This window comes from Balearica regulorum, chromosome 3 (genome assembly GCF_011004875.1).
Source record: "Balearica regulorum gibbericeps isolate bBalReg1 chromosome 3, bBalReg1.pri, whole genome shotgun sequence".
Classification (NCBI taxonomy): domain Eukaryota; kingdom Metazoa; phylum Chordata; class Aves; order Gruiformes; family Gruidae; genus Balearica; species Balearica regulorum.
Genome location: NC_046186.1, coordinates 58,600,122 through 58,620,692, shown reverse-complemented (window position 1 = coordinate 58,620,692; position 20,571 = coordinate 58,600,122). Strand labels below are relative to the sequence as shown.

Below are 20,571 nucleotides of genomic sequence, written 5' to 3'. Positions count from 1 at the left end.
GAAATATTAAGTACTTGTTGACTACTATAGTGTGCTTCTACATGCTGTTTCAACAAGAAAAAAAAAAACAAGAAAACAAATCCAGAAGCTGACAGAACACAAGCATACTAGCCAACTATGATAAGCTGATTTTTGTGTTACCAGGCAAACAAAATTCATCAGTTTCTTCCACTGAGGCTTCGAAGTCAAAGTGAGTATCTTATAACAGTATTATGTTGGTGGGGCAGAATACCATTTACTTAAAAGTTACAACTAGATTCAGATTTAATAACAATTTTCAAAGAAAGCGGCGCAAAGTACATCCTCTCAAATGATATGCTATTTGCGGGCCTAAATTTTGAAGCCTGTAGACTCTTTAGAACGTTGTCCATCTCCCTGCTTCTCCCTCTCCCCATATCTATACAAACATATATATATATATGTATCTTTAAACACACATTGAAAAAAATACCTTTAAGATCAGCTTGTATGTTTAAAGTATAAAGCAGATATTTCTCTTAAGTTCCTTTCTTTATTGTTTCTGTGTTCTGCTTCCATAAATGTATTTTATTCTATTTTTTTTTTAAGTTGGATGATAAATTTGGATTATAACTAAAAGTGGAAAAACTCTCAGTAGACAAATCCTAACACTGAATTACATTGTTCTTGTGGCGATGCACTCAGAAAGAGGTCTGGTAGCAAACAGCGGTACTCTGAAGTTGGGAAAAAAAGAGCAAGGATAGCTATTCTCTTCTGATCTATAACATGCCAGGAAGAGAAATACTGGAAGGAGAAAATAAGAATGAAATGGTCTCCTAAGAGTTCACGACCCCTCCCTTACCCAAAATTCACAGATTTTCCTCATGAGGCATCGGTGGATGCTTTAAGACTTACATAGCCTACTTAAATGAAGAAACAAAACGTGCTAAATAGGCTATAAAACTTCATCAAGTCAATCTTCACACAACTAGTGTGCAGCATGTGTTTTATATGCCAAGTCAGAACAGAAGAGTAGGTTTCCAGCTTCCCTGCAAACACACTTCAGGGATATCTTGGGACAGAACAGGCCACTGACACTTCTTGTTATCTAAAGCCTTCAAATTTTTTCTGTATTGGGAGAGTCTCAAAATGCTCTTCTAACAAATCTGTCACCCCCTGATCAATATGAACAGACTGTCATAAATTAAATACTGAAGTAAAACCAATCAGTGTATTTGTAAGTATCACGGAGCTTCAATACTAAGGATATTTCCCTCTGAGGCACTGCAGTTTGGCGGGGGCAATCTACACTCTTGCCCCAAGCAGGAGGACTCAGAAGATAACCAGCTGTCGTGCTGTGGCATGTGACGGGGTTTCGGTATGCTCAACAGAATGCTGTGTGATGGAAGTTATTTACAGAAGTAGTTTTTAATACCAAAAGTAGTATGCTCAGTATACAGTAAGAGTCCAAACACTTCTAAGCATTTCCCCCTTAAAGGCCGACACTGAAGTTAAACGGAGCACATGTTAGCAGTTAAATGCTTTCTTCACAGGGCAAATCGGTAGTAGAGTTGTGGCTACAATACAGACTTTGATTGTCTACTTCAGAAACTTAGACTCAAAAAAACCCTCCAAAGTAATAATTAAAAAAAAAAAACAACAAAAAAACAAACCCCAAAACATTTAAAAAGCAGCAGTCAGGGGGCCCATCCTGTTCAGAGTGCACCAGAGCAAAGAGGCTTTCTGGTCTGCAGTAGTGTTTTCGGCCGAGGAAAAATAGCAGGAGATCCCCCATTCTTCTTCCAGGGCGGTGGCTTTGATGCTGTTACCAGCACTGTATTGCTCTGTTGCACAAAGCGCATATAGCCCTTGCAGGACCAGCTCAGTTCAGGTGAGTAAGGTCCATCCTTACCAAGGCATACCTGTCCGTGACCTTTTCCTCTGCTTTTTACAAAGGCAATAGATAGGAAACACAAATAAACCTGCCAAAAGAAGAAAAGGATATGAGAACCATAATTAAATGCAATCCTTTGTGCGTGCATTTTGTTCTTTCAATCTATGCAAAGTATTCAGATGCAGCTTTCCATGTCTCAAGAGACTTGAGACAAGGCATTTGGAGAAGCAGAAGAAAATATTAGCCAGCAATAGACTCTTCGGTAACGAGTTAAGCTACACTTTCTGTTTACTTTACAACAAATGCCCGCTAACTCTACTCTCATCTCTGACAAATTAATTCCTGAACCATGCAAGTATAAGATACAAACTTTTAAAAGTGCTTTGGCAATCCTTAGATCTTAATCCAAGGCTGATTTAACTGAGTTTTCAACTAGTTTCACATGCAGCAGAGGCAGCATGTTATAGCTTGACTTTTTTTTTTTTTAAATATTATTTATTTTTACAAACATCCTCATCTATTGTGAAGTAATACCAAGTGTTTATCCTTGCCTGGGCAGGGAACTATTTATTTTTAAAAATCTTTTGAGAGAAAGGAAGCTGTAAAAGGATAAATAAATAAATCAGATTTATTCAAGTGAAAAATAGTTTGTCAGAGAGGTACTCTTTCAAACCCAAATGAGAAGCATTTCTCCCTTCCTTTCTCTTGCCACCAGCTGACTGAAACGGTGAAAGATTTCCTTTTCAGACACCACTACAGTCACAACATATAACAGAAAACTACTAGTCACCAAGGTCCTTGCTTTGCTCAACAGCCTTGTAAATAGTGTATAATAGCTTTCAGCATCTGATACTGAGATTACTGTAACAGTTGTGTTGGCAGCAAATATTACTGTAGTTACCTCAAAACTCAAACTTTCCTGTAAATTATCAATGGTTTTAGAACTGCTCATACTGCTGCTCTTGATCATATCTTATCCAGCCATATCTAGGATGGGACTTCAATGGCATACTGTGTATTATTGCAATTATTGCTATTGTATTACTCCAAAACCTTCTTAATTTTTAACATAAGCAAAAGAGTGGTGTTTTTTCCAGCATAGCAGCATAGATTATACCAGATTGCTGAGCAAAATAAACTTTACTGGCATTAAGAAGTCTTTATTGCCTATATTTTTGGCATAAAAATGCCACTAAAAAGAATAAATATTTTAGATATCTATCTACCTTCAGTCACTCCAACTCAGAATATTGATACAGGAAAAAGCTATGTATTCTTAGCCTAAATACAGAAATGAATAGCAATATTCCTTATTTGGCCAGATGTAGTCTAGAAAAGCTGTAATGGGTATTGTGCTTTTATGTTGATTGGTTAAGTACAATCTTATTACTGTAACTATCCTTGTATAATTTGGCTTTATTACATCCAAATAAAGGTGCCACATCCCAACATGCCTTAGGGCTGGGCATACATTGCAAATTTTCCATGGAGTAAGTAGTTTGGTGAAGAGTTGTGAAGCAGCATGATCCCCAATTGACATATTAGTGCGAACATAATAGTGCTCACTTACATGAGCAAAATTATACATTTATCATTATGGCTCATTTCATTTCTGCAGAATTCAGTTAAGCCAGACAAAGAGCAGCTTCACTAGAATAATTACATCCACATTAATACAACCACATTAACAGAGCTTCTATACTATATCAAATGAGTTCACAGCACTGTTTTTTGTGATGGAATCCACTTCGGCAGCCTATGCACTGAATCAGATTTTGAGATTGACTCATCCCAATTTGCTGCTTTGTTGTTGTTGTTGTTGTTGCATTTTCAAGCTGGAGGGCTCTTGGGACTATACCTAGTGCCCCAGACACCTTGTCATGCACATGGCCATGATCTTAGAATTGTGATCCACTGGGGTGATTACAGGGAGGGTCCAAGTCAGCCAGCCCCTCAGGACTATGTTTAAATTACTCTGGCCTTTTACTAGTTTAACTATACTAGCTAAAGATTTTGGTTCAGAAAACCAAGTAATTGGGGAACAAAAATAAAGCTAATAGGCATAAAAAGCAAGTAAGAAAAAAGAGATTCTAAACCCAAATTTTTTTAGGAAAAAAGTCATATGCTTTACACTAAAACGATGTCTATGAGATTTGTACTGTATGTCCATCTCTGAGATGAAAATACTGAGATGTTCTGCAGAAAGTCACTGCAAAAATCAGAGTTAGACTCATTTGCACATATAACTCTTACCTATTACAACAGCTATGGCTCCCAGTGCCAGTCCCAGAACCAGAATTAGGGGCGTAATGAGTAGTTTTCCAGCTGAAATGCAAAATTCATTGAACAATTCAAAGTAGGCATTTTATTTTTCCCTTTCCAACCATCTATAAATATTTCGATACTGGACTCCCCAAAGCTGGTTCATTTTTTTAATACTTTACCAGGATTCCTACTTGTAAATTCATCCTACAAATCCAACTAGGAGCTATCACCACTCAGCCAGCTCCCTGCACACATTTCTCTCTGCCCTCTTCACCCACCACAACTCTCCGAGCACAGCTCATTTCGTACATTAACAGTTAGCTTGCATTTACTTCTGGTTCCATTCTGAAATCCCTCAGGCATCGACAGGAATGTGATAGCTATAGAGCTACTGTCATTTGGCTCCTCCGGAATCCTACTGCACAGCAACCATCCTGGAAAGATGCCAAGCGAACCAGCATCTTGGAGACTTTAGATTAGCTCAAGGTGATGAGACCATCACCTCGAAATATGCTTCTGCTCGCTTTAAAAGGCTATGGTGAAGTCCTCGCATACAGCTATAGTTTAGGTCTAAATCAAACCACAGCCAAGTCTATTTTGGATACATTGCTGTGCTTACATGAGTAAGGCATGAGCAAGGTTGTGCAGCACACCAGCTAGAGCATAAGACTAAGAACAAATAAAGCATGCTCGTATTCTTCACTTCTGATGAGTTCATGATCTGCAGAAATACATGGAGGGAAGGCAGGACTCTTTCTGAAACACTGAAGTTGAAACTGAACTTGGATTCAAGGTTTTCTTTCTTGCGTTGCATGCTTTCAACTGAACAGCAGAATCTCCCTGGCTGGGGTGGCTGAGTGGTTGGGTCAAAGACATCCCCTGTCTGGTCTGTTTGGAAAGGCAGCAGGGCAGGCATTTTTACTGATGCACCAGCAGTCTGATCAGGGATTTGAAATTAAGCAATTCTCTAGGTTAAGCACATGTTTGAAAGATCACCTCTAGAAAGGGAGGAAAAGTAAGTTTGTTACCTCTCTCTTCCCCACCCTTCCCTGAAGTCACTTGTATCAGATTTCAGTAAGTGGATTACTTCATTCAATAATGATGTAAACCTCTCCATAACCTGAGCCACTAATTTGGGCAGTCTGAAGGAAAAATGAGGTATTTTGGAAATATTTACAGCAGTTAAATGAATTGGTCCTTTTCATGCTCTGTTTTGATAGCTTTTAAATTTCATTAGGAGTGTTGCTGGTGGGAAACTAATTCCTAGAAGAAAGAAATTGACAAATATTATTGGTATTACTCTAGTTGCTAGGCATCCTAATGGTAGACTTTCTTGGGACTCTATTGCATTGCATTCTATACACACAGAAGTTGTCAAATAAATTATTCAAGTGTAGACAGGAGAAGGAATGTAGAATGATGGAAAACCTCAAGAAAACTCAAAAAATGACTAATTTAAAACATTTGAAAACATTACCAGAGCCTTTAACAATTTCAAAGTAAAGCTTATAAAAGATTGTTTTAAGGTGTGAACTCTCTTTATTAATTACCATGTAATCAGAATGTTAGAAAATGATTACATTTGGTACCAAAATTATTAAAAGCTTAAACCACTGAACTGGCAACTAAGTACATAGAAACAAAGTCTGCAGAAAGGGCTTAGCCAACTTTTGACTGGAGTAATTTCTTTGCAGGCATAAAGAACTATTCCTAAGCTAATTCAGTTTAAGAACTTGTTTACTTACATTTGACAAACTAAACTCAGAACTGAAGTAAAGCATAAGTGAATCTTTTTCCTTCTGCCTGTGAATATGGAGTTATTAGTATTGTGTAGTTCCAAGATCTTGTAGAATAAAATGACCTGTCATAGTCAAGGGACAGTATCTTCTTTTGGTTATCAATGCATTCTTTCTAAAGGTTAAACTTCAAAAACAAAATACCTTTTCTCCTTATATATCTACCACATTTAAATCTTTTATCTTTCTTTATCTTAGTTAACTAAAATTAAGGAACAAGTTAACACCAGGTGAACAAGACTTGGATGAGTACAAAGACCAGCAATCACTGCAAAGCAGCAGATATGTGCCTTTTACTCCAGTCATTTTTATCAGCACTGCATGAAACAATTATGAAGTGCTCCATTTTACATGTCTGAATTGAACATTACTTTATATCTAATTCCAGTTTGACACACATCATTTGTTGTAGTGTGAAGGGTTATGAGGTTCTTAATCATAGAGGGAATCATGACACACCAAGAAGCGCTGCTGAGACTAAGGACATTTGTCACAGGCACTACACTTCCCAACAATCCACTGTCCATGTGTCTTAGCTCTGACACTGCTACCAGAGAGAGCAAATGTAAAACTTGCCTCAGAGCTGAATAAAATCTCGGGGCATTAGCCCATGTGGTGAACTCAGCAGCAGGTTATAATAGCCAGTTCGGTAATGTTCAAAGCTAGTTTTTAAGGAGGACTTAAAAAGAAATGGTTGTAAATAGAACAAGCCTAAAAAGGGAATCTTTTTACAATTCCACTCAAATTTATGGTAAACAATTTCTCTACTGGGTTACTCATCATGAAGATTTAGACATCTGTGGTAATCTAATAACTCTATTTGCAGGTGTCTCAGAGGGGCTGCATTACTTGCGATATAGAGAATGATGTTTTTCTGCTAAATGAGGAAACGTTTAGGGAAATACGAAGGAATATTTTTCCCTTGCATAACTTTGGGTTTGGTTGCAGATTTTAGCATAATATATACAAAACCCCATAAATCCTTAGAGAATTCTTTGCCATGTAAGAAAATGCATATACTAGTTTTAGAAAACAAATATAATCACTAGCACGAGAAATAAAAAGTTTTGTCTTCCACATCTAAATATCATTATATGTTTAAGCAACGGAGCCACTAAAAGTATCTACTTACAAATCAAACAGTCATATCTGTGTAGATTTAAGTTCTAATTCAAGTTTGTATCTGTTTTTTAAAAATCCTATGAAGTGTATATAGGAGACTTCTTACAAATCAGACTGACTTAAATGATAAAGTTGCTAACAAAGGTTGGATCCTAGAAATGCATGCTTCCTTCTGCAGTGCTCAAAGCCACGCATACATAAAGTGAATCTTGCACTCTGTCTTGGGACAGGAGTACACGTCAGTTAGATCTGAAATCAGGCTGCCTGCAGAATCCTAGTTACCATGCAAAAAACCTTCATATGCTTTAATAGCATCACTGCATGTTGTGTCCTGCTATGTATCCATGAAGTACCTAGCAATTGATTTTGAATATAATTCACCCAACTGAATTCACGTGGTACTTAAGCGGCATCTTAAGTACCTTTCAGACAGCTGAACTTCTTTTTCCTTTTTGTGCAATTCATCACTAACTCCAGTTATAACCAAACATCCTACCTTCAAGAACTCAGCCAAATAAAAAATTACTATCAGAATGAAGTCTAAGTCCACTGGGACTGAAAGATAAAAGCAATTTCACCTCACTGTACTGGTCACAGACAGTGTTTCTCCAAAAAATATGCTGAGTAAATAGGGGAGAGAGATGTCATCAATTCAGAGACCACTTCTGCTCCTCATTTATTTTTTTCTCCCTGTGATTTCTATCACCTTTACAAAACCATTGCTTTATGAAGAAAAGTATATTTGAATTTATGCTGCAATAAATACTTTTCCCTTATTTTTATTACAGAACAGTTTGTGATTGTAGGCACAAACATTTGCTTCTCAACAGAAAGCATGACAGCATGACAGCCTGCCATGAAGCGTTCTTTCCTTTCTACATACCCCACCCACCCAGATTTGGTAGAAACAAGCCGAAGAACCTTCACTAGAAAATCACCACGTTTGCTTAAATAAGTATTTCCTCTCCATAGCAAGAAAATAAAAGTCACAGAAGAACATTTATCTAGCAACACCTCACCACTCTCCCACTGACAGCCAAGAGAATGTCTTCTTAATTTCCACTACTTAGCTAAGTAGCAGAGGCATTTTACTATGGGAAATCCAACCTTTATTTCTTGCTACGTGTTGCTGAAATTTAGAGGCTACGCTTCTAATGACCTATTTCTCTGCTACCGTCTCCTCTTTCTAACATCTCCTGCTGACTCTCGGAATGTACAGTAACACCTGATGATGATAATGCTCCACTCTTGCCTGGTAAAGCCTTAATGTATTAGTTCTAGCTACTGGGCCAACTCTGACCCTAGGCGTGATCCCTAACTGGAATTAAACATTTCTCAATATTCAACTTGATCTTAAATGATTACAACTAGGAAGCTTCAGTTCAAAACAAAGCAACAAAAAATATCAAAGATCATGACAAAGAAAAATCTGATGGAGGGTCTATAAAAAAAAAATATGAGAGGGTAAGCAAGCTATTATTTATTCAATTTCATAATAAAAGTAGTAACTAATGAAACTATCAGTATTCTACTAAAAAAAAAAATCACACAAACACTCAACAGAAGGATGAAAGTACTTTCTCTACACAATGTAGTGAAATCTACATAGGGAAATCCTACAGCCTCTACCAAAGATAATGTGGAGGCCAAAACTATAAATAATTTAAGAACCGTGTAAACTGACAAAGGGTACATTTCTTGATAGTTATTAAGCAAAGGTTCAGACACAAACCATAACTAAGGAAGCATCTAAAACAATGATTACTGGAAATACACAGTAAGTGAGCCCTCAGAGAGGGCCGGAGCACCTCTCCTATGAGGACAGGCTGAGAGAGTTGGGATTGTTCAGCCTGGAGAAAAGGCGGCTCCGGGGAGATCTAATTGTGGCCTTCCAGTACCTCAAGGGGCCTACAGGAAAGCTAGTGAAGGACTGTTTATGAGGGAGGGTAGTGACAGGACAAAGGGTGATGGGTTTAAGCTCAAGGAGGGTCGATTTAGATCAGATGTTAGAAAGAAATTCTTCCCTGTGAGAGTGGTGAGGCACTGGAACAGGTTGCCCAGAGAAGCTGTGGCTGCCCCCTCCCTGGAAGTGTTCAAGGCCAGGTTGGATGGGGCTTTGGGCAACGTGGTCTAGTGGAGGGTGTCCCTGCCCACGGCAGGGGGGTTGGAACTAGATGGTCTTTCAGGTCCCTTCCAACCCAAACCATTCTATGATTCTATCTTGTTTCTAATTGTTGGGGACAAACTCATTATACAGACCTTTACACTTGACAATTAATTTGAGATTTTTAATTTTTTTTAATTTTTTTTTCTTTTTTTACTTCCCCGCCCTCAATTTTACATTTGTCCAATTTGCACAGATCAATTCTGTTTAAGTTTTAACAAGATCTTCTATCCTTGTTAAATTTCCACCATTCAAGATGGCAGAATCCACAAACTGAACTGACACTGTATCACAGTTTGGGATTATACAGTCTCGAAAGAAAAATGTCAGGAGACATAACCTTACAACAACATACCTTCTTAAAAAAGTGTGTGCGTACCCACATGTGTGGAAAAGAGTTAAATAAATAAAGCAAGAGAGGCTGACACATGCAGTTGTAGCCAAAATCTAATCTAATGGAGGAAAAACAATGAACTGAAATCCTGAATCCTAATCTGATGTAAATTGTTTAAACTTTGTTTGTTTCCAACCATGAATTCTGTTAGGGCTCTGGAGTGTTTTTGGTAGTTATTCATACATTGTATCAGGATCAGTATCAAAACAGAGTCCTAGAGAGGACTAACGGATTTAGGGTCATGAGTATCAACGCGCAGGAGTTCTTTGAATCATCGTCAACTTGGGTGTTAAGCTATTGTAAAAATGAGGGCAATTACTACCTGTGCTGGCAGGTTCAGCTAGCTCTGCCTCTATTCAAACAATGACCATTCCTCTGGAGAAAAACACTGTATGACAGAGGTAGCCCTGGAGAGGAATTTTTAAGAGAAAACCCTAGGAGAAATTTAAGCTGAGGCTTTAAGCTTAGCTAATCTTCCTTGGTTTGCTAATTAAGGCAAACCACAAGTACACTTGCAAACAGGAAATGAAAGTAAAACACCTTATACCTTCTCTATGCGTGTTTTTGTAAATATGAACATATACATCTTCACCACTGAACTTTAACTGATATATGCACTTCCATATTTCTTAACTGCCTCTCAGTCACTGTTTGCAAATAAACTAATTTTCTTTCTTACTAGTAAAAGCTGTTTCTTTTTGAAAGGAAAAGGTTGTGCATTATTGTTTCCTAAAAAAACAAACAGGGCAAACAAAATAATTTTAATAGTAGTTATGCACATGCAGTACATGCACCTGTATTTCGGACTTTGTGGCATTACAACATGCCAACTGCATATTCAGATACCTTTCACGTAAACAGTTGCAAAAGTTAAGACAATAATAATGTTTTTTTGGCAGATCTATGTTTTGATAAGAAACACTTATATTTGTGTATCAATTGTACATAAAAGGTTTAATCTTGGAATAATGTTACCCATGATTCCACACGCGAGCAGCACAGAATTGGTCACGTCTCTGAGCACAGTCCCTTGCTATCACAGATACTAATTCCACCCAAAGTACCAAGATCCATTTTAAAACAGCTTACTTTGTTTGCCATTGTGGCTTTTACTGAAAGCTCTTCTGAAACCTTACTTTGAAACAGCCCTTGAAATTTAAGCTTAAATTTATTCATGAACAGTTTGTAGCCATGTCTTCTAGTGCCAGCATTGTCTTTAACCTAGGCTAGATCTTCTCATGTGTTGGAATTTATCTCTACAAAAAGTATCACAGCAGGCAGATCCATTCATTTTGATTTTATCTACTTTCCTATTTTATTTCTATATTCTTTTCACCGCAGACTCCTATTTCCACACGTTCAGTCTTTTACCTTTACATTCAACATCACCAATTCAGAAGCTCAAAGCATTTTCTCATCCTAGGTAAATCCCAAGTCATTTCCTATTTCTATGCCTTAATTCAAAATACTAAAGGTCTTATTTTCCTTAATAGATTCCTGGTTTTTGACACCTGATTCAATCATTTCCTATGATGTTATAGATCACTTTACATGCTATAAACTCACTACAATGACTGAAGTAAATGCATAGGCAAGATATGACATAAGGTAATAATCTACTTTGGTATCTATTTTTCTTGTGCTTCTATAGGTTGAGACATGTGTACACCTGGTTCAAAAGCAAATTAGGAGTGCCTTTTTTTTCTAAAGAAAAGTCAAGCTTTTGGCATTATATTCCTGTGAGATAAATTAATGTATATAGTTGTGTTTTATCTGAACCAAAGCTAACAGTTACAAAATAAGTGTCCTCCTATTTAAATGGGCTAACCTGAACAGTTTGATTTTTCAAAACCACGTCAGGTTCAAATCCAATCAACACTTTTTTCAGATAAAACCTTGACACAGAGGTTTATTTAAAAAAGGTTCCTGCTCTGATCCATTTCTCCTATATGCTTTTAAAATAACAATCAGCCAGCAACATGCATATTGACAGTATTTTTTCAGTTTGCTTACATATTTTTAAAAAGGGTTAGGAAACAGAAGCTATCAGAAGAGGACACAATACTTATTCATATACAGTCCAGGGAGTGCAAGTGCTATATATTTAAATATATTTAATAAACCACCTTTTACATAACTAAACAGGCTGCCCATCGGATACTTTAAACCAATAATTTTTATTTAACTATTATTGCTCCCCTCCATCTGCCCCCAATCACCTCATTGTGCAGCTCTCCACAAGGAACATTTATTCACTCACCACAGACTGAGCCTCGCACTAATCTCCTTAAATGTGGTCTCTCGGGGAGGTAGCGGTATTTGCATCCAAAGATACTGAGGTTTGAGGTGTGATCTCCGAAGAACCGGAGCTGGCGGTATCTCTCCCCACAACGGTAACAGAAATTAGTGTTACACTGTGAACACGTCATGTGGTCACACCCTTCTGTTCTCTGGATGTGGATCTGTATAAGCAGAAGAAAACAAAGAAAAGATTATTTTTCCCCCCCTCCCTAAGCACAGTAAAGTAGGCACTACCTACTACAGTCCGCACATCAGATGAAAGAACAATGCAAGCAACCCCCTGCTTAACTCAGCATTTGCATTAATTAATACTGCAGCTGTCCTAAGACAACAATGGCTTTCTAAGGCATATTTCAGAGCAAATGTGAGATTTCCATACATCATTTTCTATATAATCCTTTCTCTGTTTAAACACTCTTTGTATCAGGTAAGAATCTGAGTGATCCTTGTCCTTACTGAAAATTTGTTTTCATTACTGAAGCAGACACATTAGAACCAAATTCTATTAAAAATAAAAGTAGCACAGTAAATAGAGTTATGAACTCTGATCCCTCCATGTATGAGTTCCCCTCTTATACCACCTGTGGCCCCACTTCCTTTCCCATCACCATCACGAATCGGTCGGGCATTTTGTAATAAACACCAGAAAGGCTCTATGTTAGAGTGAATGATCTGAAAAGCATGGAAATGGGGTTTTTCTGGTAAAAAAAAAAAAAGACTCCACAAACTGTATAAAATAATTACACCTAGCTTTCATAATGCCTGCAGTACAGCGTGAAGCTGGGCTGCCTAGGTTCTATATCCATCTTTCTGCTGATTGCCTGCATAAATAGCTCCATTCCTGTATCTCCATGTACTCTTCCTGCAAAACTAGTACATTTACCTAACTTTGCACAGATTTGGTAAGGCTTCAGTTTTAGTTAATAGTTCTGAGTCTTAGGAGAGAGGGTAGTCCTGGAGCTGAGTATTTCACTACATCAACTACAATTACACAACTACTTCTAAAGCTTGCCAACTAAAAATATAGCTAACGAGGTGGTAAACAGACACATTTCCTAGCTTGAAAAACTGCTAAAGACCCTCCCATTCCAAGACCATGCTCCAGAGGGGAATGGCAGATAAAATTACCTAATAATTGAGGTTGCAAGTGACCTTTAGAGGTCATCTATTTTAACCTCTAGCTCCAAGCTGGGCTAACTTCTAAGTCAGATCAGATTGCTCCAGGCCTCATCCCACTAGATTTTAAAAATTTCCAAATATGGATATGTCACAGTCTCTTTGAGCAACCTCCTGTCTCATGCTTCACCATCCTCCAGGAATAGTTTTTTCCCCTTACATCCAACTGGAATTTTATTTGTTGAAACTTGCGACAGATGAACAAATGCCTCCTGAAATTCTTATCCGTATCTATTTTGCAGAGGGGTACACGTAAAGACAAGGTATCACCACTCTGCAGCCCTGCAAGCACCAGAGATGCTCAAAGCTCAGGTACAACTGAAGCCTCCCACCTCAAGGGAGGCTTCTGACTCCTGGGGTATCCAACATTCTTGAGAGGGTCAACTGTTTGTTCTCTGGTGCTGATGAGGGTTCCTCAGGGATCTGAGAAATCTTGCTCACCCAAACAGCTACTGAAACTGGCACTTTATACATGTAACAAAGTGATGTTTTCCACGAACCATACACTTCTGGTAAAAGATTCCAGGGCAGATGTAGTTAGCAGTAGTTCCAGGTACACCTGTCAACATCCCTGTGCCAACAGTAGTGATCTCAGAACTCACGTTTCTCTACTTTCAAATGCTTCTTTAACACATAAGAGGGGAAAGACATTCACAAAAGAGAGGATTAGGCTATAAAACGTTACTTTCCAGTGGGCAAGTATTCTAGTGGACTTGCGTTCATCCCATAGAAGGGATGGAAATAGACTGACCAAGCAATTCTTCCCCTCTGCCCTGAGGAAGCTTCCTGTATCACACATGCCTTGTTTTCTAGAAGCACCTGGAAAATACCATTGCTGGTGAGCTTTATAAGTCACTTGAACTTGACTTCAAAACTTTCACGGTTGGAGCATTGACTGCAAGCAAAGTGGTAAGAAAAGTCTACCCATTATTGCAGCAACTTACGCATAATTTCTGAAGGTATACACTATTTTATTCTAAAATGGACATTGTCAGTTTGACTTTTAAGGTTTTTCATATAAAAATGTTGATGCTATGAATAGAGCCATAGTTTATGTAATTCCTAAAAGATTAACTTGAACTGAAATTAAAGAGTTTTAATAGTGCCTTAATGTATTTTAACAAATTAACTTGAAAATTTAATTCCAATTAGTTTTTCAGACAGCAACTATACAGAATTTTGTAATTTTAGAGGTACCTTTCCATATCTGCTGATTCAGTGACATATCTCCATCTTAAAAATGTAAATGAGGGAAACCTATCTTATGATACTAATGAAAACTGGTTGTTTTCTTTTCTTTCTGAATCAAGACTGTTTAATTGTCCTTTCTCTTCTCCAATTTACCAACCCCACTTATTAAGTTACCATCCACCCTACTTGAAAATCTGTACAAGCCTGGAGCCTATAAAAACCCTAGATGCAAACCAAAACTACTTCACATTTCAAAAATAAATTAATTTTCTTTGGTAGTAAGAACGTCAGGGAGCTGCTGGCAATAGCTTTGTACATTCTATCATCAATACGTTTCAGAAATACCCACCTCTCAGACACTGCCTGCTATCCTTCCACCCACACCTTCCTAGAGGCATCTCAGCTCCAGTTAGCCAGGCAGCACTCCTAAATCACTTCTGAATCTACTTATTTCTGCTCTAAATCCTCCAGACATACTGTCCTCTTAAAACATAAAGTTGATAGAGGATTTATTCTCTTACAGGCACATATTGCAATTACATGTACTTTATTCTTCACTTCTTCAAAAAGTATTAAAAAATTTTAGTGAATACTTATCTACACATATAACTGTCTTAAAAAGCTGCAAATATGGAACTGGTTGTACTTGCCTACACTTTCTGTTGCAACAAGCTTTCCTTTTTTTAGTGAGGAGAGACATCATCAAAAAAAAATTAAATAAAAAACCCCCAACAACTTTGGATGTGGGGCTTGGACTCCCCATCATACGCCCGCAGACTGACAATGCCAGATGAACTTTGTATGATTTGGTCAAGCTGCTTTCAAGCCTAAGACATGACATCTCACCAGATCAACTTCAGCTCTGGTTCACATGGACGTGCCTCTCCCCCCCTCAGGATAATCCACTGACAGAGATAGATTACAAATCTATAGGTTGGGAAAGCGATCACCGATGGGTCAGATAACACCACAAGTGTTCCTGCTCCGTTGGCAATCCCGCGGCATGCACCCAGGGAATGCATGGGGCCAGGAATGCGGCTTGCTATAGTTAGCTGCAGCCGTGCGGGGTTCGGTGCCTTGTAACTGCAGGCTCCCCAGCAGCACGGTGGGGCTGGAGGAGCCAAGGTGAGAGCACCGCAAGCCCAGTTTCTGCCTCCAAGCATTCAGTTGGTGTGGTGTTACTGGCTTCATCCTGCATCCAAAGCCTGCTCAATCCCAAAGACGTACCCGCACATTACAGGGAACGGTTTAGTCATTCAGAAACTCAAGAATGGCTCCCGGAACAGGAGGGGTGAAAATTACACACCAATGGCAAAGCACACGGAGCTCAGACTCTTAAGGAAACAAAGTAGCACAGTGGCTATTTCAGATCCTCAATTTACCTCCTCTGCATGTTACAAGCCCTCTCACAGAAATCTTCCAGGGAAATCACTTCCAAGAGATCTGAGGATGAGAGTGGCCATTTCTCCTCCATTCCTGCTGAAGGAAACCTGGCAAGCAGCTTTATCCCTTCATTTACAAGAAAGGATCCTCCTCCCTCCACAGGATGAGAAATAATTCTCAGAAGACCTTCAAAAACTATGACCCAAGTTTTGTTACAACACTCGTATTACTCAGAACAGTGAATCCACAGTGCGTACTTCTTGATTTGCATTGACATCCTTTTTTACTTAAATTTCTGCTGCTGTTTGAAGCTTTCTAAGCTAGAGCCACTGTTTGATGTTTCCTCAGACAGTGTTGTTTTTGAAATCTGAGGTAAGACAACACCAACATGAAGTACTTCCTCAGTTTGCTGTACTGTAAAAACACTTGTGGAAGAAAAGCATTTTGCTGTTAACACATTGTCACAAGAAATTGTAAGAAATAAAACCCTAAAACAGTAGTGGGAAAGACAAATATGGTTACAGATTTATGAAAAGGCATCTCCTAATGTGTAGCAAATTTGTACTCATTAGTCAGCTCCCTCTAGAACAGGACCAGCATTTTTTCCACAAGACTTATTGAGAAAAATGGTCTATGCTGAGTTTCTCAAACCAATGCATTATAAATGTGGAAAAGCCTCTATTAAAAACAAATGTCAAAATTAGTTTCAGGTATAGTTTAAAAAAGTAGCATTTTGTAGTATTTCCATATTGATATATAGTCACAAAATGAATCTACGGTTATGTATTTTGACAGTGCGTAACATTTTTATTTGCTTATGTAAGCATATCTTAGAGAGATCAGGTAAATATGAGCTATTTCTATTAGGTGCACTACAGCTGTGTGCACCTACAGGAAAAAGGAATCAAGTTTACAGTTATTTAACAGTGTCCGCTAGTATTCACACTACAAAGGATTATGTTCTTCCAAAGCACTTACCAAAACCACTGAAAAACTTGTGAATACTTGCCTAAGGATCTGCCTCTATATACACACCATAAGAGTGCTCCCATTTTCTCACCTGCATGCCCAGACAAAACAATAACTGTGTATTCTACTTCACTGTGGTACAGCTACTGAAAGAAAGAGTCTGCGTGTATATATAATTATCTCCAGAAGATATCTGTAAAGTATGGTCACAGTTTACATTGTAATCAGTATCACACATTGAAAGTTACCAGTAATTTCACAAGTTATTTCAGTAAAGAAATTCTACCTGTATTAAAATTTTACCTCTAATTTCCGTTAGCTTCAGTGTTAGCCTAAAGATTAAATACTAATATCTTGGCACTTACAATTTATTCTTGACTTTTCCTCAATCTGTTTGTCAATTTTGGCTGCTGCAGATTTTTAACCAAAATATGAAAGAAGTTCTTTAAATAGAATAGATGCACATATCAAAATAAAGTATGTTGTCACCTGAAACATTGCCTATTATGGATCTAGAACAAGGACAAATCAAATATTAGGTTACCAACTCTGTTTTCTCTGTCATTCCTCTTTTTTTTTATTCAGAAATATGACAGTCATCTGATTCGATGTTATTTTACATAGGGGTTTGGGGGGGGGATAGCTGGAGAGAGGGGCAGAGGAAGTATAGCTCCAATCTCCTGACCCCAAATTATTAATTGTTGGTATGTTTATCCCCATGTGCCCAGACATCTATTAATGCTGTGATAAAGATGAAGAATGCTGCATAAGATGTGGTTTGTTGGTTTGGTTTTTTTTTAATAACTACTCAATAACAGATTAAGGGGGAAAAAAAAAAAGGAAAAAGAACAGTACCACTAACCACTGGCTAAGTGGTTCTTTTGATTACTTGCTAGTTGTACATTTGATTTAAAAATAAACAATGTGTTCATATAAACATTTTGGAGATTGTAGGCAAGAACAACTTTTTTCACCTCTGCAAAAAAATATCAGGAGTGGGGGTAGCAATAAAGTTTATGAAAAGGTTGAACTCTCTGATATTCACTTGTAACACCACATTACCAGAAAGGTAACACAAGTTCTTTTTCTGTGCTACATTCATAACTTTCCATACTGCCTCCCACTATGGAAGAGGTTTTATTTTCTTTTGACTATGAAAAGAAATCTAAAGTATTTTTGGAATTAAGAGCCTAACTCATGTAACTTCAGGCTTCAAAATTAGTGACTTAACCTGCGTAAGTTTCAAGCATCCAGCCTTTTCTCTTGAAGACAGTGAAAACAGTTGTACATTTTGCGTTTTAAATTTAAAACTTAAGGATAAACACGTTAGGGTTAGCAGTTTTAGTTCCTTTCTCTATCCAGCTGGCAGGCCTCTTTCCCCTGCTTTTCCACACTCATATTTTTTTTGCTTGGCACATTTTCTTCTTTTTTTTGGACAAATTATTTCAATAGTTACATCATTCACGTTGTCATAAAATCTGAGTCTGGACACAAGTCAAAGAATTACAAACAAAACAGATACTCTTCCTACTCCAAAAGGAGCAAAGTTTTTAAAAGCATTCTACTGTAAGACTTCCCAGAAAGTGAACATTTTTAGAACTAGCTCAAACCTATCAACTCTTACCAAATGGCAAGCTGTTAAAACTCTTCAAATGTCATGTGTGCGCGGGAGGAAGGGTAAACAACCAAGTGCTGATTTCAGAGCTTTCCAAATTTTAAGTAGTGTGTTGAAATCTTTCAATTTCAAGCTACGGCATCACAGGCATTTTTTTGTCCAAGACCAAAATAAAATACTTAAACTGATAAATGTTCTCATATTTGCACAGGGTAAGGTTCAAAGTGTGGCAAAAGTATACTTTGGACTTTTAGAAGTAAATCTTCCCATTCAATATTTATTTCCTACCAAATATGCCAGTTTCCTTACTTTGTCTTCTCTATGAAGCAGATGTAGAGCAATAGACAGGTTCAGGTTAGGTACTCCCTTTCAAAAAAAAAGGGACAGACTCCCACCACCATGGTGCTCTCAAGGTTTTGACTTACTACTCTGTCAGTAGCTGGGGATTAGGGCTGTGGGGAAAAAAAAAAAGTGAACAAACATCACGGCCACCTTCATTAAGGGCAGCCAGGGCAGGGATGTGCCGGGCTGTTGCATCTCACTTGAGTAGCGGGAAATATTTCCTGTCCTGGAAAAGATTAATGCCATTTTTAGGGCATGGGACAGCACTTCAGTCTGTTGAAAATTAAACTAGCTTATAAGAAAGGCTTGTGAAGAACTGACGTTTAATCCTAAAACCTCTCTGTTTTTCCCAAATCTTAAAGTCTCCCTTAGTTAACTTGTTGGTAGAGTACCTTCTGCCTTACTCAAACTCAACTGACCCAAGCTCTTTGGAAAACCTAACAAAGGGCACCATATTTCTCTAAAGCTTTACATTTCTTTAAAGCTTTATTTTAGAAAAAAATCATACTGCAACACACATTCATTATAAGCAATGCATTAAAGCCTTCTCCTAGGATTTTCCTATTGTTTCTTTTACATGCAGAGGTTCTGCAGAATCAGTGCGGGAACCAGCAAGTAAAACATCTGACCTGTTTTTGTCAATGGGTCATCGACAAGAATCTGCACAGCAAGCGTGAATTCCATTTCCAATGCTGAGCAGAAGGTACAAATATTTACTGTAAATACATATTTAAAGGGTTTGAAGCCACTACCTGCAAGCCAAGGGAGAGCAGCTCACCTTGCATTTTGGACACTTCTGGGCATTCCTCTGCCCATGTTCAATTTCGTTGGCCCAGTGACGCAACAGCTTGTCTCCCTTCTTGTATTCTTTGCAGTTAACGCCTTCATGCCAGGGAGAGTGGCACTTGAAACACCAGACAAATTGGCAAGATGGACACTGGATCTGTATAAATGAGAAAACACCACACATTTGCAAGCTGAGTCCTGACTCAACTGGAAAGCCCATTTTAAACCCACTGCTCTTAAATTAAGAAAGTAGCTGCCCAGTAAAGGTCTAATATATTTTGAAATACCTCTTTTAAAAACACAAGAAGTTACCTTGTTCCTTTTCTTTTTTATAAGACAGAAAATACAGAACTAATTGCTAAAGCCAGAAAAGGCCACAATCAAATGAAGCGCAAGTAGCTTGGTTTAAGCATAGGAACTGCTGCCCAAATTCACCGCGTGGCTCAAACGCCAAAGGCCAAAATCCAGGAAGCTTATTCAACTGCCTCCAACATACACATGAGATCACCTAAAAATTAGCAGCCAGTTTTCAGTGCAGTGGATCTCAGCCTCTGAGTTATAAATTTCACTGCCAAGGCAATCACCAGGGAATACATGGTCTTCTGAAGGAGACCAGACCAGGTTACGAAGCTTCTATTACAAATGGTCCTGGGAAAAGGGGCCACAAGCAAGGGTCTCAACCAAGGCCCACAACTACCACCTGGAAGTCAGGCACCGCATTTTGCTCTTGGTTGTGTAAGGGCGAGCTGAGGCTGTGCCAAACACCCCGCTTGTACAGACCACACCTAACAGCAAAAACCACAAGCCAAGCTCCTTAAATTGAGAAAGGATCTGTTCTTCCCATTCCCTGGGTTTTACATCATTGCGTCAAACAGGTACCACTGTCGTCATGTCTTCCTCCAGAGCCTGGCTATCTTTTTGAAAAAAAGCTATGGCAGCTGCTGTGTTTGTACAAGTAATAAATAGAGGCACATTGCAGGTGCTGATCTGATGAAAGACAGGCCTCCTACCTGGGTCATGACTAAGGAAAGCAAGAACTAGAAGCCACATCAGACACAGACACATCCAGGCTCCTGCAACATCTTCACTTCTGCTGTATTTGGCAGCAAAATGTTTCAGCTTGAAAGACAGGAAGGCACATCTCAAGCAACTGCTGAACCCTGTCCTTCAGCTCCAATTGCAGCCCATGCCGGGCACTGCCCTGGCTTTGTACCA

At 38.3% G+C, this 20,571-nt stretch overlaps 1 protein-coding gene across 3 annotated transcripts in view; it reads right to left on the bottom strand.

Annotated features, from left to right (window-relative positions):
- Window positions 1-544: 544 nt before the first annotated feature.
- RNF217 (ring finger protein 217) overlaps window positions 545-20,571 on the bottom strand; it is a 60,350-nt gene continuing 40,323 nt past the window's right edge. For 2 of the 3 annotated variants that reach the window (XM_075748018.1, XM_075748020.1), the window contains 4 exons: window positions 19,349-19,513; window positions 11,854-12,055; window positions 4,106-4,177; window positions 545-1,940 (listed from right to left, as the gene is read on the bottom strand). In XM_075748018.1, coding sequence (XP_075604133.1) covers window positions 1,867-1,940; window positions 4,106-4,177; window positions 11,854-12,055; window positions 19,349-19,513 — 513 coding nt within the window. In that variant the 3' untranslated portion in view covers window positions 545-1,866. The remainder of the gene's footprint in view (window positions 1,941-4,105; window positions 4,178-11,853; window positions 12,056-19,348; window positions 19,514-20,571) is intronic. The other variant, XM_075748019.1, reaches the window with a different exon arrangement.